We start from the raw sequence: 26,389 nt of genomic DNA, 5'->3' as shown, positions 1-26,389 counted from the left end.
AATGCATATAAACGCATGTGTGTAAATGTGTGTGGATATATCTATATACACACACACACTGTAATGCATATATGTATTATATGTATATATATGCCATGCATGCATGCACACATACACATATGCATGTATGTGTGTGTATGTATATTTATAGTCAGGCAAAAAAAAAAAAAAAACCACCAGCATAGTGGTTATGTGTGAGAATTCATGTCTCATTCCACAATTTCAATCAATCAATTCTCCACCAATAGGTAGAGGACACTCCCCCACCCCCAATTTGCACACATTATTTATTTACTTTTTAGCATTTGTTTTAAAAAATATGAGTTCTCAATTCTTTCCTTCCCTCTTGCTTTTCCCCTACCCATTAAGAAGACAAGCAATTATACATGTGAAGGCATAATTACTTTTAAAATTTCTGATGTATAATATTAAACCTTATTTTCATTTCCAAAGGCAAAACAAATGGGCTGTGGCTTCCCTGTAGAGTATACAGTGCCAAATAATAATAAAACCATCACTACGGGCCTAAGACCCCAGCTGCAGGTTAGTGTCATGCTAGGTATTAAAAACTTTCAACAAATATCTTTCATCAGTTCCAGACTGAGACAGACTCAGAGTCCTACCCCTAAACAGGCTCTTACCATAGTTATAGATTTCTGGAAGCTCTCTAGGAGATGAAGATTTTGAGACCAAATTGTGTAGCTTGTTCTAATGATTCATCATTCCTGGTAACCTAACTCAATTATTATTTTTTTTTTTTTGATGAGGCAATTGGGATCAAGTGACTTGCCCAGGGTCACACAGCTAGTAAGTGTTAAGTGAGGCTGGATTTGAACTCAGGTCCTCCTGAATCCAGGGCCGGTGCTCTGTGCCACCTAGCTGCCCAACCTAACTCAATTATAATAATGATAGAAACCCATTTTATCTAGTTCTGCCCCATGAAGATAGAATACAACTGGCTGACCCATTCCTCATTTTTTCATAAATTTTCAAAACACTGTAGTGAATCACATCTCATTTTACAAAATCTATACCTAGAACCCTCAAAGTCCTATTGTTCTATACTGGGGTACAATGACTAGACTTGGGTAGTTAATGTCTTTTCTTTACTTCAGGCACATTCAAGAGCAAGGGGTTAATCTGGAGGGGAAAGCACAAAGAACTGAGACCAGAGAAACCTGGAAACCACCGATCAATAGCATTACCTTTTCTACGAAGCTGTCTTCTCCCTGAGAGCAGAGCAGGAAAAGAATGTTATTTACAGAGAGAAAATGGTTAGAATTTACAGAAATAGAAGCAGAATCAATATTATCAGAACTAACCAGCTCTTCCAAAAAATGTTTGAAAAACATAGCCTTGGATTGTTCAATGAGTGGGGAACATGTAGCACAATTACATATACATACACACAGTGAATTTCTTCTATGTATGCTAGAGGAATCAGTCTCAGGGAAACTTAGAGCAATTATTATGAAAAATATGTTCGTTTTTTTTAACGGGGGAAAAAACCATCAGCAATCCTTGACTTAATACCCCCATCTATATATGAATACCTGGGAATATACAGAATTAACGGGATGGCCCTAGGAACTGTCTTTCCCTCTTGCCTATTGAAGACCACATTTTTGCTTGTCCATTCTCACCTTGCTCCAGTAGCAGGACCAAGGAGGCAGTGAGATGGAAAGAAGGTGGAAAATCCCCCAACAAGTCATTCTTCTTCTCCCAATAACTCCCTCTCACCATTATTCCAGCCCCAACTCTCATTTTAAAGAGGGGGAAACTGCAATGAAGAGGAGGGGAAATGACTTGTCCAAGATTATATAGCTAATAAGTGGTAGAATAGAGATTTGAACTGATGTGTTCTGACTTACACAGTGCTTTCAATACGTGGGGGGCATTTTGGTGCGGATGGTAGTGTCTGAGCAGAGTCTTGAAAGAAAGATAAGATTTTGAGAAAGAAAGGGGGTTGAGGGTCTGAAAGCGCAGGCCTTTCTAAGCAGGAGAAATGGCATGGTCATGAGCAAAGGTGGTGAGGCAGAGACCTACAAGGCAATACCCAGAGGCCAACGGGATTAGTATCATTGGAAATTGGAGTATAGGTAGGGGAGCAGTGGGAGATTAGGCAAAAAAGATACGTTGGAGCCATAATACAGAGAGCCCATGATAGCAGACCAAGCAGGCTGAACTCTGTCCCGTGGGCAATGGGCAGCAGCCCAAGAACATTTTTAGCCAGAGGGTGATATGATTAAAACAGTATTTTAGAAATATTAATTCAATGATGGGACGCAGGCCCAATTAAAAAGAGGAAGAGGCCAGAAGGAAGAAAACCAGTTGGGAGGCGAACTGTACATAAAGAAAGTGGGAAATGAGCGATTGGGGGTGGGAGTGGGGGTGGGGTGGGAAAAAGGGCAAGTTCTTAGAACAAAACACCTACTCCTGCTTTTCATTTTTTTTTCGTTTGTCTTGGCCTGGGACTACAAGGAGGTGAGCTAGGAGTCAGATATGGCTAGGAAGAGGAATGATAAGAGAAACAGTCACATCAATGAATGAATGGAAAACAGAGAGACGACCTTGGTGACTGGATCTTGAGAAGGAGGGAGGGTAAGGACAGCAGCTATTATGGAAAGATCCCACATGTCTGGGATGGGCAAGGAGAAAGTAGGGAGATGTTCGATACTGGACTCAAACTTGAAAAAGGAAACAGCCTACTGTGGGGTCCCTAAGGTGCCTGATAGGCGTTCCTTTTCACTTAGCCAAGGAAAGGTAGGTCAACTTTGTTAAGGAAGGCCTGAGTGTCAGATGAGTTGTTAGACCACCCAGCAGAAATGATACTCCCCAGCACGAAGCTGCCCAGCTGGTGGCCTGTGGCCTACTTAAAAGCTGCTCCCTAGAAGAGCTACAATGTCATGATGCCTTACTATGAAATCACAGTAACATGGAGGATGGATTTTTCAGTCCTTGAAATCTCATACTTAAAAAAGAAAAAGAAACCCCATACTTAATGTGAATCCGAGTTCAAAATAAAGAAGCAATCACAAATCAAAACTCTCTAACTATACAGATGAAGCAGGGAATGAGGGGTCAGGTGGGTCAGAGAAAAAGCAAATAGATACTGCAGGGACTTAGAGCTAAGTGCTTTTTTCTTCTCACTTCCTTCCTAAGGGACTCCTCTCTCTCCTCCAAATGGTGTTGCTATCTATTCTTCAACCTAGGGTCATCTAAATGACCCAAATCCAATCCAATCCAATCCTTCCATCAAGTTCTAGTTATCTCATTTCCAGTTAACTCCCCATGAGGCAGCCTGGCATAGTGGCCTGAGAACTGCCCTTGGACTCAGGGAGATGTGGGTCCCAAGTCCTGTCTCTGACACATACTAGTTATGTGACTTCAGGGAAATCATTTAACTCCCCACTGCTCCAGGCAACTGAGAGAAGCAACATGCATTGGTAGAGGGAGTTTCCTCATCCGGGAGTTCTCTATATCAATGAAACCACAGGCCCAGTCCTTATCCTCCTAATGAAATTCCTCATCTCTCTCTCTCTCTCTCTCTCTGGGGCAATGAGGGTTAAGTGATTTGCCCAGGGTCATACAGCTAGTAAGTGGCAAGTATCTGAGGCTGGATTTGAACTCAGGGCCTCCACTGTGCTACCTGGCTGCTCCCAAATCCCTCTAACCTCCTCCATTTGTCAGTCAATCAAATGCCTATTATTTGTCAGGCACTGTGCTAAGTGTTGGTGTTACAAACAGATGTGAAACAAAAACAATCCACCCTAGTTCCTGCTCTCATGGAACTTGCAGTCTAATGAGGGGTAGGGAAGAGAGACTGTTCTTCAGGCACACAAACTGACCATGTTATATATCCTCCAAAGTCTTCCAGGTGCCTTATGGATAAAAAGCTAACTCTTCTTAGTGAAATTCAGGGCATTCCCATAATTCACCCCTCTCCTATATAGAGACTGATAAGTGACTGCATCTTCTCACTCTCCCTCTCTACTCCAACCAGACAAACCTTGGGACTTCCTTTGCACTTTTCACTTCTTGATTCAAACTGTTCCCCTGCTTCTATTACAAGGACCTCTCCTACAGTAAGTAATTAATACTCTTCAAGTCACTAGATCTGATTCAAAATTTAATTCCTTCAGAAACTCTTCCCCATCTATCCCAGAATCACTTTCTACTCCATACTGAACTTAGCTAATTTCTTCATAAGGTCATATGCACAATCTATCTGTGTCACATCTATAATCCCAAATTGCATGATTTTGAGATTAGCTCAGTAATCAATCAAATTCAAAGACTGGAACAAATCCTCCAAGAAATTTCAAAAATCTATTATTAACCCTGAGCAACAGAATTTAATGAAGCAGACTTTGTGAAACATAGATCTGCCAGAACAGAATGACATAGAGCCCAATATGCTTGACATAATTCAGGGAGTGTGGCTGGTGTTAAGAGTTGGGAAATCGGGGGCAGCTAGGTGGCGCAGTGGATAAAGCACCGGCCCTGGATTCAGGAGTTCCTGAGTTCAAATCCGGCCTCAGACACTTGACACTTACTGGCTGTGTGACCCTGGGCAAGTCACTTAACCCCATTGCCCCATTAAAAAAAAAAAAAAAAGAGTTGGGAAATCAGCTCAATGCCAACCACAAATCTGACTTTAATCATAACTCAGACCTAGCTACTCATATATCGGTACCACCTGACTAAGCTGGAGGTACTTCTACATAAACCCCATGCTGCCCAACATGGAACCCAGATATCATGTATCTGGGGTGTACTGCATGAATGTTGGAGGAGGATCTTCAGCTGTCTTCCATAAACGTTAAAAGAAATAGATTGGTTTTGTCTGAAAAAATATTAGAAGATACTTTTCCAGGGGGCAGCTAGGTGGCACACTGGATAAAGCACTGGCTCTGGATTCAGGAAGCCCTGAGTTCAAATCCAGCCTCAGACACTGGACACTTACTAGCTGTATGACCCTGGACAAGTCACTCAACCCTTACTTCCCTGCCAAAAAAAAAAAAAAGATCCTTTTCCTGTCTCTTAACCTTGGCCTTGCTAGGAATGGACTAGTTAAATCAATAAACATTTATTTATTAAGTGCTTACTATATGCCAAAAACTTTGTTAAGTGCTGTGGATACAAAAAGAGGTAAAAGACAAAATCAAAAAAAAAAAAAGAGGTAAAAGGCTGTCCTGTGGAGCTGCCAATCTAAAGGAGAAGACAACACAAAAACAAATATGTACAAAGCAAGCTCCATACGGTGCTAAGTCACAGACACCAAGAACATGATGTTGAGGAGCAGGGGCTGGGGCCAGTGAACAGAGAATCTAGACCCGTGAGATAAAGAGCTTTACTTTTTTTTTGCACCCACGTTTTAAAGGGAGTAATGCAGCATAGTATAGCAGCTTTTGATACTACTATCTCATAATATTTAACTACCTTCTTGTGGCTGGGAACATGAAAAATATTAAGACCAAAGGGAAAATGTTTCAGAAGGTCATAATCGAGTCAATCGACAGGATGGGAATATTGAATATTAAAGACAGCTCACAAGTAGTCTTAGATTTGCTCTCTGCTGCCAAACATTAATGCGAATCCCTTCTCACTGAAACACAGCCCCTGCTAGGGCGGGATGCAGGCACTAAAGAATATTGGAATATTATGAGCTGTAAAGTGAATGAGGATACCAAATCCCCCACACACTGTATGAAACAAGACGAGCAGAACGCCGCTTACAACTGAAAATAGATTTTAACCAGAACTCTGTTTAAAAGAACAATCTTGTTAAGGGTCGGGAGATCATTTAAGTAGAAAATGCTTCGGATCATTGCCCTTTGCCTTATAAACAAGGGCTGAATATAAACAAGTCTGGAAGAGGCCTCTCTGCAGAGCCAGCAGTTCACTACTAGTCCTTTCCATAGACTGACTGGCTTAACTCTAGGACCCAGAAGCATTTTAGTGCTTGGTAATGGGGCAGCAGCCTCTTTGTGGTGGCTGAGCTTCAGGGGAGAATTAATGCCAATAGAGTGGCATGCCAGTGTGGGTTGGTTTCCCAAGCTTTTACCAATCAAAAATAAAGTTGGGAAAGTATCTTTATTAAATGCTATCATTGGCATTCTGTATGGTGAAGTATTAAATGTGAAAGACTGATAGAGAGATGGAGGAAAACAGGTATCATGAGAAATAATCAGCAATGTTGCTGAGGGAAATCATTCTCTTTCAAAAAGGATTAATGTACCCTGATGCAGAGACAAGAAGGCTCTAGGGAAATAAATACATTCCAAGGAAGGATGTAGGAATTGGACCGAAGGGTTTTAATTTACTTGAGTCACAGCTGAGACAATGCTATGGCAACAGAAGAGACTACCTACAGATAAGTCAGCTCTCTGCTGTTGCCCACCTGCCCACCTCTGTTCACTGTTGCCCACCTGCCCGCTGCTGCTGCTGCTGCTGCTGCTGCTGCTCTACCCTTCCCTTGGCCAAGCCAATCATTTGCTCTAGCTGGGCCAAATGGTTAAAGTCTGAATGTTAATGTCATGTTTGGCCATCATTTCACCTTATCTGTTCCGGGTCAAGACTAAGAGTTCCCTTTTGGAATCGGAAGAGGTATGTAGAAAAACCTAATGCCATTTCCATTGAGGAGAAAAGTCCCATATTAAAATTCTTATCCATTTTCTATTATCCAGGATAAGCATCACTTTCATAATCAGCTTCATCATGGCATGACTGGAAAAACAGAGAGTAACTCTCTTTTGAGCAGGCCACACACTCAATGGTCCCTACTCCAGGAAAACACCCGGGTTCATTAGAGAGACAGTAAATGATAGCCAACAGAACAGGCTAGGAGTTAGGAAGACCTCATTTCTAGTCCTGGTTCTAACACGGACTTGCCAGGAGGGGTTAACCAAGTTCCTGTGTCTATGCTGTAGCATCCTCACCTGCAGAGACTTCTGCACTGGGAACACAGTTAGGCAGTGAATGAATACCTCCCCTGGAAGACTGTTGTGAGACTATTGAAGATCATACTCCTGGCCTACCACCAGCTACACATTCCAACCTTTTATTTCCCTCTAGTCTATTGGCATGGAGGTTACCCTAGAGTAATAAGTTCTATTATTAACCCAAGGCCGGGGGTGGGGCGTGGGGGGTGGGGGGTGGGGGGGAGACAAAACCAGACAAGGCCAAAGACCAACCAAAACAACAGACAGAGGGAGGTGAGAGGTGAAGCACCGGAAACGTCCCTCTTCCAGGGATGTTCCTTACCAGGTCGATGAGTTTGGTAACAGGAACTTCTCGAATTGGTCTTTTCATTCGGCACAAAGCTTCCAAGGATGTGCCAAAGCAGCTTGGGAGGTAACTTCCACTGATGGTCAAGAAGTAATCTTTGCCTCGGTCCAAGTGAAGGACAAGAATATCTTCAATCTTATCTTCTCCCGAGTTCAGGATTGTCACCGAATCTTTACTGACATAGACGTCCAAGGAAATGTCAACTGTCTCACCTGAAATGAGGCAGACAGAACTTGGCTATGCAAACTTCCAGAGGAAAAGTAGTAAGAATCCCCAATAGATAATTTTTCAAAAGAAGAAATGTGAACTATTAACTGGCATATGAAAAAAAAACACTCCAAATCACTAAGAAGAGCAACTCAGAGGTTTCACCTCATACCCAGACAATTGGCAGAGATAATAAAGAATGGAGGCAATATGGGATGGGCTGTGGAAACAGAGGCACACGATATGCTGTGCATGGGCCTTGGTATCAGTCCACTTGCTCTAGGAAAATGATTGGGAACTATGTCCAAAAAGTGGCTCAACCGTTCAAATCCTTTGATACTGTGACTAGGTATGCATCCCAAAGAGGTTGAAGACAATTTGGGAAAGGTCCTAATGTCAAAATATTCATAGGAGTTTCCTGTGGTAACAGAAAAACTGGAAACAAAGGAGGCATCCATTGACTGGGGAAGAGTTGCAAAAATTGTTATATAAGAACATAATGGCACATTGTGCTCTAAGAAATTATGAATGTGAGAAATACAGAGAAACAAGAAAGGATTTGCTCAACTAAGAACCAGGAGAAAATACACAGTGGTCACAGCACTGCTCATGTCACTATAATGACAAATTATTGGCATTAAAGGACTAATGATGAAACATACCTCCTCTTTTCTCAGAAGAGGTGGTGGATTATGGGTACAGGATGAGGCATATGCTATCAGACACGGTCGATGTGTTGATTTGTTTAGCTTAATTACCTTTCTCTGTTACAAGGAAGGGTTCTGTTTTTAGGGAAGGATGGAGGGATATAAATGGATGTGCTAGCAATGTAAATCAAATTAAAAGGGAAAGCAATAAAGATACACCAACTATCTTAAGATGCCTCCAAGAGGGGGTAGAGAGTGGTTAGAAACAGAAAACACGAACACAAGGAAAGTGAAGGTAAGAGCCATAGCTAGAAAAGGCACGGGAAAGAAATGCCCAGTAGTCTTGAGGAGACAGTGAGTACCATGAACAAAGATAAAGGAAGGAACTCACTTGGTTCTAAGCAGCCCTCACAGGGCTCAGCCCGAAGCCAGGGCTTGCAGTACTGGCTGTCACTGAGCTTAGGGATGAAGGAAAAATGACAGGGCACTTGGCCGTTGTTGGTGACCTGGAATTTTTGCTTCTGCAGCTGACGGAATTTCACCTTCTCAAATACAAACTAGGGAATGAGAAAAAGGCGTAAATAATTCATGTCATCAGCAGGGGAAATGAAGCTGGGCCAGCGACTTCTGAGAGGTTCTCAATAATGGGCAAGAGAGCTAGTCTTTGCTAAATATGTTGCTACCAGCTGGACTCCATCACTAGGCCCAGACTATGCCCTCCCACATGCTTCCTCTGTCACCTGGCTCACAGTTAGCTGATGCTCTCACCCTATGATTGACTACCTGAATAGAGGCTGTGTGTATGGGGGGGGCACATGTCCACAGAATAAAGGGGCAGGTATGTATGTTGCCTAGCATAACTAACTGAATGGTCCTCGTCACTGCTATCTCTCCAGGCCACCACTCTTGGTGTCTTAATAGCCTAACGCTTACCAGGATCACCTACTGCTAGTAGCCTTATGACCAAATCCAGTTTCTAGGTTTCTACTTAGAATGTTCAGGAGAAGAAATCCCCAGAATCTCTGAAAGGGAAGTAATCCCAGTTTCCTCTGGGCTAGCCAATATATATGGCATGCAAAGAAGGCACATGATCCAACTCACTTCCCTCTTGCTGAGTTCTAAGGAAGGAAGAAAATCATTTTCCATTCTATCCATGATGCGAACACTGTCCTCAAATACCCTCCTGTATCTTCTGTCATCCACAACCTTCACCTGAAAGAAAACAGGCCACTTTTCAGTTTCACATATCATCTTCCTCCTATACCTTACTGAATGCAAGTCTTCAAACAATCCTGAAAAGATCATTCAGGTAAATGTCTGGATGATACCAAGCCCTACAGATGTATACTTTCAGATAAACACGGTGGCTAGCAATTACCTGGCTGCCTTGCTGTGGATTAAAACCTCAAATGATGGAGAAAATGGATAATAACCAACTAGACAGGGTGAAATTTATCAAACTGCTAGGTTCTTCAATAAAAGAAATATGACATGTGGCCAGAATGAGTTCTTGAAAATAAGCCAGAATGATACCAACTGGTACAAAATGTACTAGGAGCTCTTGTCATTATTATTATTATTGATAATAATATCAATAAGTGAGAATGCTGAGAGGCCACATGGTACAGTGGAAAACTGGAGGAGGGACACCTGACTTTGAGTCCTGACTCTGCCCGTAGGTGAATTCATACAAATTACTCAACCTCTCTGGGCCTCAGTTTCTTCATTTGTCAAATGGGGATAATACAAGTTCTATTACCTACCTCACAGGGTTCTTGTGAGCCAACTGTGCTCTGTAAACCTGTGAGGAAAGCTTCTTTTGTGAACTCTAGAGTACTCCAGAAATGTGAATTATTACAAAGGTTAAACAACAGGGCAAACAGAGAAAGCAACACATTGGTCACCGTGGGCGATGCCAAGAGGTATAAGAACATTATTCAGATTTTCAAAAACCATACTAGAATAAGGCCATGATGGCAGACCACCAAAATGTGGCTAACCAACAGAAACATTCTCCCATCAGCTAAGCGATCACCAGCGATGCAGCATGGCTTATTAACACGGCCGTTGCGTTCAATAACAACTTCATGTTTAGCCAGTAGCCGTGGCTTTGGTGGGTTCTGAAGAAAACAGACCAGTGGGAGACTAGAGAAGTCGAGGCAGCTACTTGAGTGGAGGCAGCAAGATGGTCTCCCATCTGAGCTAAGTACTTTATGGTAGCGGGGCTAGCTCAGCCAAACTGGCCTACCCCAAACTCTGCTCTGCTTCTCCCGCCTTGGTACCTCGGCACAGGCTGGAACATTGGCTCTCTTCCCCTCTGCCTCTTAGACTCCCCCATCAAGTCTCAGCTCAGGTAGCACCTCCTACCCAAGGCCTTTCTTGTCTCCTTCCAGCCCTATATATTACTTTGTGTGTCCTCAGCTGTGTAAAGGCTGGACCCTCAGTAGACTGTAAGTAACTTAAGGGCAGGGATCGTTTGGTTTTTGTGCCAATGACTGGCACATAGTAGGAGTTTAATAAATGCTTATGAAACTGAATTCAAAAAGTAGTGTTCTTTCTAGACATGTCCGACAGCGGTAGGAAATTACATTTCCAACGAGACATGACCGTGATGTTTCTTCAACTTCATTGAGCTCTAGGCTCAGGTCCCAGCATTTCTGGAAGACCATGGAAGCTATTGAGGGGGTGATATCTGCATCAGTGCAGGGACTAACTCAAGAATCTTTGAAATACTAAAGAAGCATTTTAATCAGAGCACCTCATACTTTTACAATACATGTAACCTCTTTTCATTCATGCAACAACTCTGTGAGGTAGCCAAGGCAAGGAATATTACATCTATTTTATAGATAAAAAATAGACCCAGAAAGGTTAAAGAACATGCCTGAAAGCACATAGCTCCTTAGGCCTAGGACTCAGGGCTCCTAATTGCCACTGGAGTCCTTAATCAACTGGAACTGCTTAGAGGAAGAGCCTTTGGGTTAATTTTCTCTGGCCTGCAACAAGTTTTCTCCTACTAATTATCTTGCAGGCATCCCTTCTTCCCTCCACTAAGACCCATTCATCCCTACAGCCCCGAAGAAGCATCGTTTTGAAAGTCTTCTGCAGTAACGGTCCAACATCTTTTCAGATGGGGATGTTACTCTGTGAAAGGGAAACCTTTTTCTCCTTTGGTCAATCACTAGGGTAGGAGGGATCAGAGCATTATTAAATTCAACATCCAGGTAGGGGAAGAAAAAAAAAACAAAGAATTTCCTCACTTAGAAAAAGGAAAATGTGGCAAAATACAGGCAGGTGTTAGTTAGGTAAGTCAAGCATTAAGTGGAATTTGCAAAGTCAGTATGTCACAAGAGTCTATTTTTTTAAAAACACCATATTAATAGCCCAACACACATTTCTATCAAAAGTACCAGGTATTAAAAAACAACCTTCCATGGGGCAGCTAGGTGGTGCAGTAGATAGAGCACCGGCCCTGGATTCAGGAGGACCTGAGTTCAAATCTGGCCTCAGACACTTGACGCTTACTAGCTATGTGACCCTGGGCAAGTCACTTAACCACAATTGCCTCACCAAAAAACAAACAAATAAACAAAAAACAACCTTCCTTCCCACAAATGAAACTCTGCCTGCCCCCCAAGGGTGACTGACTAGCAAATTCAAAGAGTCTATTATAGGGCAAAAAGGTACTTTTCAAAAACTGGACAGTTAACAAAATGAAGTCTGCAACGTTTGACAGGTGAGAAATTTGAAATTTGGACAAACAACTTGAAAAACAGTCATGAGACTCTTTAAAAACAAGTGGCAGAGCAGGGCAGCTAGGTGGTGCAGTGGATAAAGCACCGGCCCTGGATTCAGGAGGACCTGAGTTCAAATTCGACCTCAGACACTTGACACTTATTAGCTGTATGACCCTGGGCAAGTCACTTAACCCCCATTGCCCCGCAAAAGCAAAACAAAAACAAAAACAAAACAAGTGGCAGAACACAGCTACAGAATATTATGCAAGAAAAAAATTTTAAATTAAAAAAAAAAAGAATATTATGCAAGGACATGAACACCACCCGGTGCTCTGTCTCTAATCAAGGGCATCAAAGGATCCCTTTGGAAGAACCTGAGAATGAACAAGGTTGCAATCAGGAGACCAGGGGCTGACTCCTAGCTCTAACACTTAACAGCCAAGGAAGTCACTCAATCTCTTGAACCTCCGTTTCCTCATCTGTGAAATGGGAACAACACTTGTACTAATTATCTCCCTGAACTGTTGTGTGGAAAGTACTTTGTAAGCCTTAAAATGCTAGAAGTATGAGATGACTGTTATGCTTGACCAACTTCTCAAGTGGAATTAATGACCATGGTGTTGTTATAGGTAGGCCCAGAGATCAAAAGAAGGAACATGAAGCAGGAGAGGGACCCTGGGCCGGGCAGGGGAGATGTCAGTCTCCTCAGTGCTTCTGCTCTTTCTTTCTCTTTGATGCCTCTTCCCCGTCTTTCTTGGCCTGGGAAGGCCCCCTTCCCATTTTAACTGGCCAAAAGTAGGAGTCTGAAAAATATTTTTAAGTTTTATGTCTGAAAAGCAGATGATTTGAGTCTCTCCTAGTTTTTGTTGCTGTTTTGTTTTGTTTTTTTGGGGGGAGGCAATTGGGGTTAAGTGACTTGCCCAGGGTCACACAGCTAGTGTTAAATGTCTGAGGCCGGATTTGAACTCAGGTATTCCTGAATCCAGGGCCGGTGCTCTATCCACTGCGCCATCTAGCTGCCCCTCTCCTAGTTTTTTTTTATCTACGAAAGGAAACCAAATGCATTTTACTTTGAAAGGTTGGAGCACCTTAAAACATTACAAAATATAATGAATGATTCCTGTGTGCTGTCCACCATTATTTTCTGTATATCAAGAGGTAACAGAAGAACGCTGTGAACCCCAAGCTAACTTGTAGGCAGTAACCCGGATGTGCTGTGTGTACTCCGTGCACCATTCCTTGGAATGTTAGGATGTGGAGAGCCAGCGTTTACCTCTGTGGAGATGTCACCCCACCATATCCCAAATCCTGAGTCTGGCCCAGGCTAGGTTCAGATACACCCAAGCTTGGCTCTATAGACTTGCTTCCTTACAGGACCCCTTACACATCCCTAAGTCTCTAAGTCACATCCCTGAACCTACCCCAGTGCCAAACAGGGGGCAGCAGGGGTGCAAGACTTTTGTCTAGCTACGGGTCTGTGTGTATTTCCTCTAGGATTGAGCTCAAATTTCCAGGGCGACATGGCTTGCATATAGCACCAGCATTGTGTAGTAAAACAGCCTTTGGATTAAGAGTCAGAAGACTTGAGCTTGGGCCGCAGCTTAACCACAGAGTGGTCATATGACCTCGGGCAAAGCACTTAACCTCCCTGGGCCTCAAGTTTCCTCATTTACTTGCATCTGTCCTGCCTACCTCACGGAGCTATGAAAATCAAATGAGATAATGTCTGCAGAAGTGCTTCATGAACTGAACTGTACTGAAGGGAGAAATATGACCTCCTTATCTCTGCGTGAGCCAACCTGCTGGGGTTCTGTACCAGGACTGAGCTGGGTCTCCCAATGGGGCTTTGGGAGGGTCTCGGCACTAGAAATGACCCGTGTGGCAGAGGCCGGTTTACCTAGCTGGCTGGCACACCCATGTTCCATGACTGTTCGGTGACCTTGGTTAGTGTTCCCTTTTTGCTACCCACCCTGTGTTGCTTCCCAGGAAGCAACATTTATGAGGTCCAGGTCATGAGAACATCGATACCACTATGAAATGTGTCTGCTTTGAACACTGCTGGCACATCTACACCTCAATCCTTAATTCTGAAATCGATTACTTGATTGGGAGCCCCATCTGTAGTTGACTGAATTACTTCCAATCCTGATTAATGCTCAAGGAACAAAGGAAGACACTTCATAAATACTCAGCGAAAAAAAAAATGACCCAATATGCACTTACTCCAACGAGGAAGAGAGAACTGACAGGTTTGTGGTCACTGGTTTTGAGCTCCATGTGACTCCAGTAGCGGAGCTGATTGACGTTGGTCCCTCTCCAAAGGATTCGGTCACACCATGCTGGAGTACGACATTTCCCACTGCAAATAAAGGAATGTGCACATCAACACAGACTGGGTGAGTCCAATGGTCTATCCAGCGTGCAGACCCCTCTGCCTGGGGCAACACAGGATGTGCTGTGGGAGATCACAGCAGTGACATACCTTTGAGCACAACCCCAGCCCTCCCTAGTCTACACATACTATCTCAGCAGCCTAGAAGGGAGCTGTCTATCTCAGACAACGAACCATGCCTCAAACCCCGTTTCCCTAGAACGGGAAGCTTGGCCAACACATCATTCTTAATAACAAGGACTTACTTGCCCCTTAACTTTGGGCTCACTGTCTCCAAATTTTGGATAGAAAACTGAGAAGTAAAGTTTTCATGAAGTTGTAACTTCTATCTTCTCATAATTGAATACAAATTTGGAGGTATCAAAACAAACAAATGCAAGAACGTTTATCTTTGCCTGCAGAGTATTAGAAGGCCAGGGAAGGGACCCAGTTCGTCAATCTACTGAGAGAAGAGGGAAATCTGTGCCCAGGATGCAGAAGATGGCTATAGACCGTGTATATGGAGACAACAAAGTGCAAGGACAAGATCTGTCAAAATCACTTCAGGGATGTTGATTTGCATCTGTGCAGTTCAATACTAGTGGAAGAATCATCACACTAATCCCCACCTAAGGAAGCCAAGCATGCCTGGGTGCCTGCCACATCACTTCTACCTGAGGAGTTTGGGTTCAGCCAGATAGGAAATAGTGGACAGCAAAGGCTTAGAAGGAAGAAGACAAACAGGTGGCAGGAAGTTACCTAGAGAGGAATGGAACTCTTGAGGGACAGAGACGAAAAGATCAGATCCTCCTACAGAAGGCTTCCATTGCTCTTTGATCACCACCCCCTTTCATTCTCTGGCATCCTCACAACTACTGCTCCTTCCCCACTCTGATACCCACCCCCCACCCCTGAGAACAGCGGTTCTCTATCAGAGAAAATCCAGAAGGGCAGCAGAAAAAGGAGTACTGCTTGGTGGAAGCAGACAAAAAAGGCAACAAATCTAAGTACATCTTTGTTGAGATTAAAATATGAGAAGGGACTGAGCAGGGGCTGGAGGCACAGATTCGATTTTCCCAATGTCAGCTATCAGAAATAATGGTTTCTGTGGGCGGCTAGGTGGCGCATTGGATAAAAGCACTGGCCCAGGATTCAGGAGGACCCGAGTTCAAATTTGACTTCAAACACTTGACACTAGCTGTGTGACCCTGGGCAAGTCACTTAACCCTCATTGCCCCACCAAAAAAAAAAGAAAAGAAAAGAAAAGAAAGAAAGAAAAGGAAATAATGGTTTCTTCCTCACTTCTGCCCTTGAGGGCATCTATATTTAAAACCATTCCTTAAAAACCCAAATCTGCCCCAACAAAAACTGCTCAAATGTTATACGATATTCTTCTTGCCACTGGTATGCTATGGAGAGATTTAGAATGTTTCAAAGGTGTACTCCATCAGGCCTTAAATTACTCCAGGAGGTAGCTCCTACTTTACCTGGAATCCCATCTGTCTGTTTTTGGATCAAACTTGTAGGTGGGCATAAATCTAATTTCACCTTCTGTAAAGTCAGCAAATGCTTTCTTGTGAGAACGTTGAATATTCAGCTAGAGAGAGAGAAAAAAAGCATTGTCTTAGTATGCCCTATCAAACAAGTTAATCACCATTCTCTCCTAGTTTTTAATTACCCATTTCCAGAGTCCCCAAAGCTCTCTGAAACAAAGACAATTAGTTTTCCATCTTATAAATCGACAGCTCCTCTGGGTATTTCTAAAGCACCCATCTCATTCCAGGCAAGAGGCTCATTAGTAGCACCCAGCCATCTTTCTGAGCTAATGAGGGTCAAGGATAAGATGGAAAAATTAAATCTCTGGCTTCTACCAGTGATTTTTACCTCTAGGGATGGGACTGAATTTCAAGCTCCTGCTCAATCAATTCTTTTTACCATGGTGATATACAAGTAGCAAAATTGATTGGTTTGAACTTTACTCTCTTTGCTTAGGAGAGCAAGATAGCTAAAAGATGAGCTGAGCAGAAGAGAGAGAGAAAAGATGGGGGGTGGGGCGGCATGGGTAATCAGTCCTAGAATTCACCATAACACAAATGTCAAAGTAGAAGTTGACAAGGGTATTCTATGCAGTTTTAAGGACAGGGATTCAGAGAATCCAAGAATGTTGGAGCCTGTAAGGGACTTAAGAGAGAATCTAACCCAACTCCCACAATTTATAGCTCTCCCTCCAACACTCTTAAATCTATTCAATCGACAAGTATTGGCTGAGAACCCCACCTCCTACTTCAGTAAAATATATAATGCCATTCACTGCCAGCTCCCTCTTCTCCCCTCCTCATCTCCTGTCACTCAGAAGGCTTCCAACTTCTCCTTCACCACTCATTATCCCCACTCTTTCATTCATCTTCCATCTTCTACTTCCCTCCGGCCCGACAAACACTCCCATGTCTCCCCTCACTTGATGGGTCCTTTGCCTTCTAGCTAACATCCTCCATTCTACAATTAGTGCCTCTACTTCCTCTTCTCTCATTCTTTTCTAAACCTTCTGCACTCTGGCTTCTTCCCTCATCGTTCAACTGAAACCTCCCTCTCCAAAGTTACCAATGATCGTCGAAAGGTCTCTTTTCAGTCCTTACCCTTCTTGAGCTCTCTGCCCGGCCTCTGACAGTGCCAACCACCCTCTTCTCTCTAGGTTTTCCTGACACTGCTTTCTCCTAGTTCTCTTCCCACCTGTCTGACTCCTCCTCCTCAGCCTCCTTTACTGGATCTTCAGCTTGCGGGTATCCCAAAGGTTTTGTCCTCGGCCTGCTTCTCTTCTCCTTCTATACCTTCTCATTCAGTTGTCTCATCAGCACCCACAGATGCAATTATCATCTCTATGCAAATGATTCATTCACAGATCTGTTTATGCAGCCCTACTTTTTTTTTTTTTTGGTGAGGCAATTGGGGTTAAGTGACTTGCCCAGGGTCACACAGCTAGTAAGTGTTAAGTGTCTGAGGCCAGATTTGAACTCAGGTACTCCTGAATCCAGGGCCGGTGCTTTATCCACTGCGCCATCTAACTGCCCCTATGCAGCCCTACTCTTAACGAGCTTACACTCTTCCCCAAATTCTAGTCAGTAGTCTGGTCTAATTTTCCTTCCTTTGGGATCTCAAACCTGTCAGAAACCATTCAGTTCTACCCCGCCTTCTGCCCTTAAATACCTTACCCCTGTGTACTACTGCAGCTCACACTTTCCTGAACCTCAAACCTGGTTACCACCACCCCATTCACCTTCTCTACTCCTAGTCAGGTACTACTGAATATTGACACTGGATTCACCACTAATTTATGTTGTCTAATCTCAAGTGGGCACTAGGTGGTGCTGCAGTGGCTGGAGCACTGGGTCTGGAATCAGAAAGACCTAATTTTAAATTTGGTCTTAGACACTAGAGAAGATACCCTAGGCAAGTCACTTCCCCTTATTTGCCTCAGTTTTCTCATCTGTAAAATGGGCTGGAGAAGGAAATGGCAAATCACTTCAGTATCTTTGCCAAGAAAACCCCAAATGGGGTCAACAAAGAATGAAACACTTCCAAAATATTCTCGAGGAAAATTGCCCTGAAATTCTAGAAGCAGCTAAAATAGAAATTGAAAGAATCCACCAATCACCTCCAGAAAAAGATCCCAAAAGGAAAACTCCTAGGAACATTATAGCCAAATTCCAGAGCTCTCAGGTCAAGGAGAAAATATTGCAAGCTGCCAAAAAGAAAGAATTCAAGTACTGTGGAACCCCAGTCAGGATAGCACAAGATCTGGCAGCTTCTACATTAAAGGACCAGAGGGCATAGGAATTGGAATTACAACCAAGAACAAAGAATGAAACACAACTGAAACAACACAACAATCTCAACTAGGATCTCAGGCTGCCCCCCAATGTGTTTATTTTTCTCTCATTGACACAGCCACTGTGAAGTGGCTGTTCCAAATCTATTCTCTCTTCAAGCCTTTTAACACCACACCCTAGTAAAAGATTCCAAATCCAATTTACTGGAAAAAAACAACAAAAAACCAAAAACCCAGAGACCATCCATCACAAATTCTATCTTCTTCACACACCTCAAAACCCTTCTATGCTGTCTCCCATTCTCTCCTCCTTTGCTCTCATGGCTGAGGAAGAGGTAGCCTTTCTGTACACCAAGCTCAAGGATTCCACTTGTACCTTTGATCCCCTCCTCCCACTTATCCAGGACTTGGCCCTGTCAATCATCTCCACTTCTTCATTTTCAACTTTTGCCTCTTCCCTGTTATCTTCAAACCTGCCCAGGTCTTCCATCCAGAAAATACCTTCACTTGACTTTTCTATCCCTCCTCAAGCTATCATCCTATCTATCTTCCTTCCCTTTCACAGCCCAAATTTGAGAAATAGTCACCTACACTAGATGCTTCCACCTCTTGCCATCTGGCTTCTAACACTTTCACTCTTACTGGTCTCTCCTCCCTCCTTACTTGCTTTCTTGACCTTTCTGGAGCATTTGACACTACTGACCACTCTCCCCTAAGTTTCTGTGGCATTGTTCCCTCTTGGTTCTCCTCTTACCCTTCTGATCATGCCTTCTCAATCCTCCATCTTCTGCCTTCTAACTGTGGATGTTACTCAAGGCTCCATTCTCAGTCCTCTTCCCTCTTTCAGCCATCTCACAAACTCTTCTCTATGCAGACTACTTTCATACTGATAGCTCCAGTACTAATCTCTCTCCTGAACTCTATTCCTCTGTCACCAAGTGCAAGCTGGACATCTCCCTTGGGTGTCACATCAGTGGCACCTCAAAAGCAACATGTCCAAAATGGACACGTTACAATCTTCCAAAATAGTTTTCCTAAAGCAAAGGTCTGACTCTGTCACACCCCTGCTCAGGAAATGTCAGTGGCTCATTATTACCTCTACAATAAAATACAAACTCCATCTCTTGCCCTTCTGTCTCTGCACAGTCTGCTCCCCATGCTTTGAATGGACTCGCTTCTTAACTCTTAGACCCCCTTAGTTCACCTCTAATAAGACTGAGCTGCCCTGCTCTCTCCCTCTTCCAATTAACTGCTTATATGGTGACTCACCCTGTAAAATGGAAGTGCCTTGAGAAGAGAAAGACTAGTTTTGGGTTTGGGATCCTTGGTGCCTAGCACAAAGATCAGGCACCTAATAAATATTTGTTAAACTGGTTGAAGTGTGGACAGCTGGATGACCCAATGGATAAAGCACTGGCCCTGGATTTAGGAGGACCTGAGTTCAAATCTGGCCTCAGACACTTGACACTTACTAGCTATGTGACCCTGGGCAAGTCATTTAACCCTCATTGCCCCACAAAAAAAACAAAACAAAACAAAACCCAAACCAAAAACATAATCTGAATGAAGTGACATGATTCAAGCTTCCCAACAAGCTAGGGCCAAGCTCAGCTCTGAAGCCAAGTCTCCCAACTCCTAGGCTTCTACCTTCCCATGATACCATGCTGGGAAATTCTCACTGTGTGCTCTCTCCCTAAGGGAAAGGGGGTTAAATAAGAAATTATAAAGTAGTTACTATGTGCCAGGCACTGTGCTAAGAACTTTTTTTCGGGGGTGAGGCAATTGGGGTTAAGTGACTTGCCCAGGGTCACACAGCTAGTAAGTGTTAAGTGTCTGAGGCCGGATTTGAACTCAGGTCCTCCTGGCTCCAGGGCCAGTGCTCAATCCACCGTACCACCTAGCTGCCCCCACTTTTTTTTTTTAACAAAGATTTATCTCATTCAGAAATCCTCAAGTCACATTTGGGACTGGAAAACAAATTCATTGCCACTGAAAAAAAGAATAAGAGTCAAGTTTCCCCCAAACTGAGATTTATAGAAAAATTTCAAAACCAATTTTGGAGCCTTCACATCTCTCCAGTGTCCCCACCCCCACCCCCTTTACTGGCTTGCTCTCACTTCCCACAGTATATCAACCTCCATCACTTGGCCTGGGCAAACTCTTCGGTACCTCCCACCAGTTATCACACTTGGCCCCTCCCTCCCATTTTCCAGAGCAGTTGCTCAGCCTGCTAAATCATCATGGAACAGTCCTATCTCCTCCCACAGTCCAACTACCTCTCCCCCTCCTTTAAATATGGGCTCAAGGCTGGCCTCTTCCAGGAAGTTCTTCTTGATTAGCACTCCCCATCCTGTGGCCAATCACTTTTCTAATTTCTACTGTGCTGTATGTGTCTGTTTTGGCTGCCCAATTAGAAAGGAAACTCCTTGAGATGAGAGTTGTTATCCAATCCTTAATCTGCATTCCCCAGCATCCAATCTGGTGGCGTACAACCGTGGGGTGGGCCACCATCCATCATCCATATGTGCTGAATGACTGGACATGCAGCTGTTTTCCCAATGATTACACATACTCTTCCAAGTCAAGACACTCACCTCCCCAACTTGGACAGCCACCAGGCCCTCCTCCCTCATTAGTCACTCACTCTCTTCTCCTATAGAGAATGGCTATGGAAGGGAAACAGGAGCCACTCACTCACCTGGTCTAGCTTCAAGAGCTTTGGAAGCTCGTTCCTGTTAATAAGGGTTTTCACTTCATTGGCGTCAGGCATGCAGAGTCTGTAGTTCAAATCTCCCAACCAGATGACAACACTGAGGGGAAGGACAAACCCAAGAGAAAAGCAGGAATGAAGAGCCAAACTCAAGCAGAGGACACGGTTTGTCTCTGTCAAAACAGCTCCCTAAGGGCACCTGATGGAAGGAGGGGAGGTTGCTAATGCTCTGGATTTCATCTAGCATCTCTTGGCCAGAAGCTAGAGAGGCTCTGCCTTGCAAATCCCTACAGAGGGTGGACAGCCACACCCGAGAAACACAAAGAGCTGCAAAATTACTAGGAAAGCAGGGCCCTCCCTGCCACCCCTAACTCCACTCCCATACACCACCACCACCACCCTTCCCCCACTCAAATCTGGTGGGGCAAGGAAGCCAAGAGATATGCTTCAGAAGTCAAGGAGTTAGAAGACTCGGAAATGAGTTGTATTTCTCAGACCCATCTCAGATTTTTACCAGACCCTCAGGAGAGGGAAAACTGGAAGTTTGCTACAAGACTTTTCCCTGTAGCAGGACAAGCAAGTGTCAAGGCTCTTGGGTGGGGTCTCCTGTTTCCAAGGCCCAGTCTGGCTCTAGGGCTGTGACTTTCACTGGCACACTGCCTGGGTATCTCTTTTCTGGCATGGGAGATAGTAGCCTGTCATGCCACAGGGCCCAGAGACTCCTGACCTTTCACAATAGGTCCCCAAATGTGCTGCTGTGACGGGAGCCCTGAGGTGCACTTCAAAGGGCATTCATTCTCTCATCAATTGGCTACCTCAAGTTCCACCTCCAAAGTGATTATTTAGGATAGTCTATTGGGTAGAAGGGACCTTTGACATCATTTAGCCCTTATTTTAGAACTGAGATAACTGAGGCCCAGAGAGCCCAAGTGATTTGCCCACAGTCACACAGGATGAAGGGGCATTTTGCTGATCTAATCTGTGTCTTCAAACGGACAGAATCCAAAGAAAATTGAAGGACTCGAAATTCTAAGGCTTTGGTCTTTACCACTGTGGAATTTAGTCTGAATTCCCATTACTGGCAGAGTCTGGATCTGAGCAAATATGATCGTTATCCTTACCTACCATTCCCCCTACTACCTCATCTGATGTTGATCCTGATATTCCCAGATCTCTGTATCATCTGATAGTCCAATTGGCTACTCACCTCACCTCATATCCCCCAACTTCCTTAATTACACTTCAGTCACACACAACCTTTCATTTCCTAATTGTTCTACCACTGACAATCCACTCCCAACTGACTTCAGTCTATCACTAACTGTCACCTGTATATTAAGCCCTGAGTTATACTAGCCACTCACATTCCCTTCCCCTTCACTCCCTACCCCAACATCCTAAAAATCCTCCATATTTACTTTCTAGTCTTTCAAAATGATTGATTTCTATCCCCTTCAAATCCCCACGCCTAAGAGTTCCCTCAGTCCCCCCCTTCCTAGAATATAATCTCCCTATATATATATGAAAATATAAAACCTATATCAGATTACCTGATGTCTAGGGGAGGGGGGAGGGAGGGAGAAAAATCTGAAATTGGAAAGCTTGTATAAACAAAAGTTGAGAACTGTCTTTACATGTAACAGGAAAAAAATAAAATACTTTATTAAAAAAAAAGAATATAATCTCCCTTTGGTGCCTGCCAACAGACCTCTTCTGCATCCCTTTCTGAGCTCCCTGGAACAATGTCTACTAAGCTCTGTAAGAGAGTGTTTGGTATGGAGTCAGGGCCTCTGGATTAGAATCCTGGCCCATTCACCTTTAGAGCTATGATTCTACCACCTGTAAGGTCCTTCCCAGACCTAAGCCTATGATCCCAGGAGACCACCACTCCTGAGAACCTCCCTTCTCTTTCTGCTCCATCTTGTCAAATGATATCACCTCATGGTTTACAGCCAAGCTTTCCACCCAATCCCATCATGCCCCTAGGAAGCTAAAGCAGAGCTAGATACTCACTCATGCTTCATGATGTTCAGATGACCCTGATTTGGGACCAAGAAAGTCATTCGGGAACAGATGTCTTTATAATCCTGATTTCTACGTTCGAAGTCTTCCACGTGGGCAGCCAGGTGGGAATTGACAATGCAAAATGTAGTGTTGTGGAACAAAAACCTCACGGCCACAGCCCCTTTGTTACCCTGGTGGGAAGAGCAATTATTCACAATTATCACAAAAGCCAAGAGAGCAAGGACATTTCATATAAGCTCAGATAAAGAGTTTACTTCCAATCCAAAGCAACTTACCATTTTTCCCATGAGTCCAGTTCCCACGGTTTCTGTCACGACATCATGGAGGTATTTACATTGGTCCTTTTTGGCAAATATAAGTAGCATCATTCCAACCAAGCGGACTAACTGAACCTGAGAGAGATGTGGAAGGGAGTATTTAAAAGGTTAAGGAAGGGGGGCAGCTAGGTGGAGCAGTAGATAAAGCAGTGGCCCTGGATTCAGGAGGACCTGAGTTCAAATCCAACCTCAGACACTTGACACTAGCTGTGTGACCCTGGGCAAGTCACTTAACCCTCATTGCCCCTCAAAAAAACAAAAACAAAAACACAAACAAAAACAAAAGGTTAAGGAAGATACCAATCGTTAAGATTACCTGTAATACACAGAGCACTTTAAGGTCTACTAAGCACTCTCTTCTCCCCAACTCTGAAATGTACAGAACAGCAATGTTTTTGTTGGTCAGCCCTGTGATTTCATCACTATTGGGAAGGCCTCACTCTACAATGCAGATCACCAACCCAGCTCTAACTGCTAAACTTGGAGCGCTGTAAAACCACTTGGCCAAGTTCACTTAACTCTAGAATGTATTATTAGAGGCAGGATTTATACTAAAGGCATGAGATTTAGAGGTGACCTTCAAGGCTAACCCCTTTATTTACAGGTGAGAAGACACAGGTCTTTGACTTCAAGGCTGGTTTTCTAGCCAATTCAATGCTGACTCTCAAGATGAGGAAACTGAAGGTGAGGAGGTAAAATGCCATGTCCAGGATAACTAATAAATGGCCAGCTAATAAGTACCCATGCCAGCACTAGAACTCAGATCCTCTGACCTGAAAATTATGACACCATACTGCCTCTTTCTAATATTTTTAACATCAGGGAACTGATTCCTAAACCTGAATCCTTGAGACTTTTTGTTCTTTAAGAGTCCATTGAGGGGCAGCTAGGTGGCACAGTGGATAAAGCACCAGCCCTGGATTCAGGAGGACCTGAGTTCAAATTCGGCCTCATATACTTGACACTTGCTAGCAGTGTGACCCTGGGCAAGTCACTTAACCCTCACTGCCCTGCCGCCCCCCCCCCCAAAAAAAACAGTCCACTGGAAAATGAGAATGTAAATATCTGGACCAAGCAGAACATTTCTTTCTCAAGTGCCCCTGGGCTTCTGAAAGCTACACCAAAGGACCATGAGCTTGGGCAAAGCCTGAACCAAGCCAGAGAGATATCAAGCTCAGGCGCTGCGAAGCATGGTCTCCCTCCTGGGGATAAAGGGAATTTGGGGGGGGGGATGGAATGGGGGGAGGCCCATAGCCACCCATGAAGACATCCAATACAGTGGGGAGGGGCGATGATCTGCATCAGTGGGGGAGTGAGTCTCATAGATGAAAGAACAAATACGTAAAGGATGAGACTGAAAATCAGCTAGTGCAAAAGAAGACTGAAAAGAGCTGATCTTGTCCTGGCCAAATGTCTTTTTCCTGTACCAGCTTCAGTCCTCTTTCCCAAAAGCCATTCCATCTGTGAAATGCCCTCATCCTTTTGACTTCAGTTATCTTATTTGTTTAAAATAAACTTCATTGCTTTATTTATTCTTTATTTAAATGTGATTTATTGTTAAATTTAGTGAATGTTTTATTTATTAAATTTTATTATATAATCATTTTGTTATTTATTCATTAAGATTAAATTATTGTTTTTACATTACCCAAGTTTCTCCCAGTGTCCTTCCCTCCCCGCTTCACAGCAAGCCATCCCATATAAAAAAGAATATTACTTTAATCATTTAATTTCAGGCACAGAACTACAGATGTGGCTGAAATGTGGAGAGTCTAAAAGAAGAGTCAGAAAGAAGGAAAGCCTATGGGAATTAAATATGCCAGCACCTTCAGGAAGCTGATACCCAATGGAAGTCTTCAAAAGAAGCAGAAAGATTTCTGCTGACAGACGCCAAGATGAAAGACTGGTAAGCAAAGTTACTGCTTTGCTTAACAAGCAACTTTTGCCATACAGATCTTCCAAAGTTCAACAAGCCACCCCACCTTGACAAAGAATACTGCTCACTGCTCCTCTGAGGGACACAGGGACAATGGAAAAGGCCCTTAGAGATCATCCACTTGGCTAAGGATAAACTGGTACTAAGTGGCAAAGCTGGAGCCTGAACCTTGGTCTCCTGATGCAATGTTCTTTCTCCCTATACCTCACTGGTGCATTGGATTTTAGCACCAAAGGCACCTTAGCAATTACTCTGCCTTGGTTAGGCTGAATAGAGTATTCAGTTCTGGGGGCTACATTTTAGGATGCACAATGATCAGCTGGTGAGCACCCAGAAAAGGAACCAGGGTATTGAAGGGCTTTGAGCCCAAGCCCCATGGGACCTGGTTGAAAGAGATAAGAATGATTAGCTCAAAGACAACAAGCCGTGGGAGCAGGAGGGAAGGAAGGTCCAGGAAAGCTAGTTTCAAGTATTTAAATTGCTGTCCTGGGAAAGTGGATTAGAATTATTCTGCTTGGCCACAGAGGACAAAAGGAGGCACCATGGGAAGAAGTTTCAGAGAGATACATTTTTGTTCAATATCAAGAAGAAAATTCCTGAAAACCCAAGCTGTCCCAAAGTGGAATGCGGCCTTGTAGCCAGATGACTGGGTCAGTGCTGTGTCAAAGCCCTGAGACACTTCATTACCTCGAGAAAAGCAAGAAAGTTACCAAGACAAAAATCACAATGACAAAAAAGAGGGCAAAGTGAGGAAATCCTTGCTGGGAACACTTTATGGGAAACCAGCAGAGAACTGAGAAATGAGTCAACAAAAAAACAGGTCCTAAAACACTGAGGGATAAAAGAAAAAGAAGAGAAACCTCTAAATGAAAGGAACAATTCTGCATTGTGGACTAAAGCCCTTAGCAAAGGGCTTTTTAACCTTTTTGTGGGTTCCTGAACCCCTTTGGCAGTCAGTCTGGTGAAGTGGTGAAGCCTAGGGCCCCCTTCTCAGAATAAGGTTTTAAAAAGCATAAACCTAGGACCACAAAAGAAACTAATTATATTGAAATATGGTGATTAAAATACTTGAAAGAAAACATGAGTTCCAACTTAAAACTTGCTGCTCTAGAAAGAATGAAACTGCAAATCTCTCTGGAGTAGCACTTAATTTAAAAAAGGAAAAACATTTTAAAAGAGAAAAGAAGTCTGAAAGAGAATTTGTTTTTAGAGAGAATTATAAGAGATAATAAAAGTAGAATGGGCTGCCTCAAAAGGTAGTTAGTTCCTCTTTACTAGCAGTGATTCTTGTTCAGGTTCAGAGATCTGAGGGCCTCTGTAGGG

The 26,389-nt window shown here is 43.5% G+C and overlaps 1 protein-coding gene across 3 annotated transcripts in view; it reads right to left on the bottom strand.

The window, feature by feature from the left end:
• OCRL (OCRL inositol polyphosphate-5-phosphatase) overlaps window positions 1–26,389 on the bottom strand; it is a 54,728-nt gene that overhangs the window by 9,258 nt on the left and 19,081 nt on the right. For all 3 annotated transcript variants that reach the window (XM_043974290.1, XM_043974291.1, XM_043974292.1), the window contains exons 11-19: window positions 23,089–23,205; window positions 22,802–22,983; window positions 20,777–20,888; window positions 15,740–15,849; window positions 14,105–14,240; window positions 9,246–9,356; window positions 8,536–8,701; window positions 7,267–7,502; window positions 1,206–1,229 (exon numbers count right to left, since the gene is read on the bottom strand). In XM_043974290.1, coding sequence (XP_043830225.1) covers window positions 1,206–1,229; window positions 7,267–7,502; window positions 8,536–8,701; window positions 9,246–9,356; window positions 14,105–14,240; window positions 15,740–15,849; window positions 20,777–20,888; window positions 22,802–22,983; window positions 23,089–23,205 — 1,194 coding nt within the window. The remainder of the gene's footprint in view (window positions 1–1,205; window positions 1,230–7,266; window positions 7,503–8,535; window positions 8,702–9,245; window positions 9,357–14,104; window positions 14,241–15,739; window positions 15,850–20,776; window positions 20,889–22,801; window positions 22,984–23,088; window positions 23,206–26,389) is intronic.

The sequence above is a fragment of the Dromiciops gliroides genome, chromosome X (assembly GCF_019393635.1).
Source record: "Dromiciops gliroides isolate mDroGli1 chromosome X, mDroGli1.pri, whole genome shotgun sequence".
In the NCBI taxonomy this organism is placed as follows: Eukaryota; Metazoa; Chordata; class Mammalia; order Microbiotheria; family Microbiotheriidae; genus Dromiciops; species Dromiciops gliroides.
The sequence above is the reverse complement of the archived record's forward strand: the minus strand, read 5'-3'. Positions and strand labels throughout refer to the sequence as shown.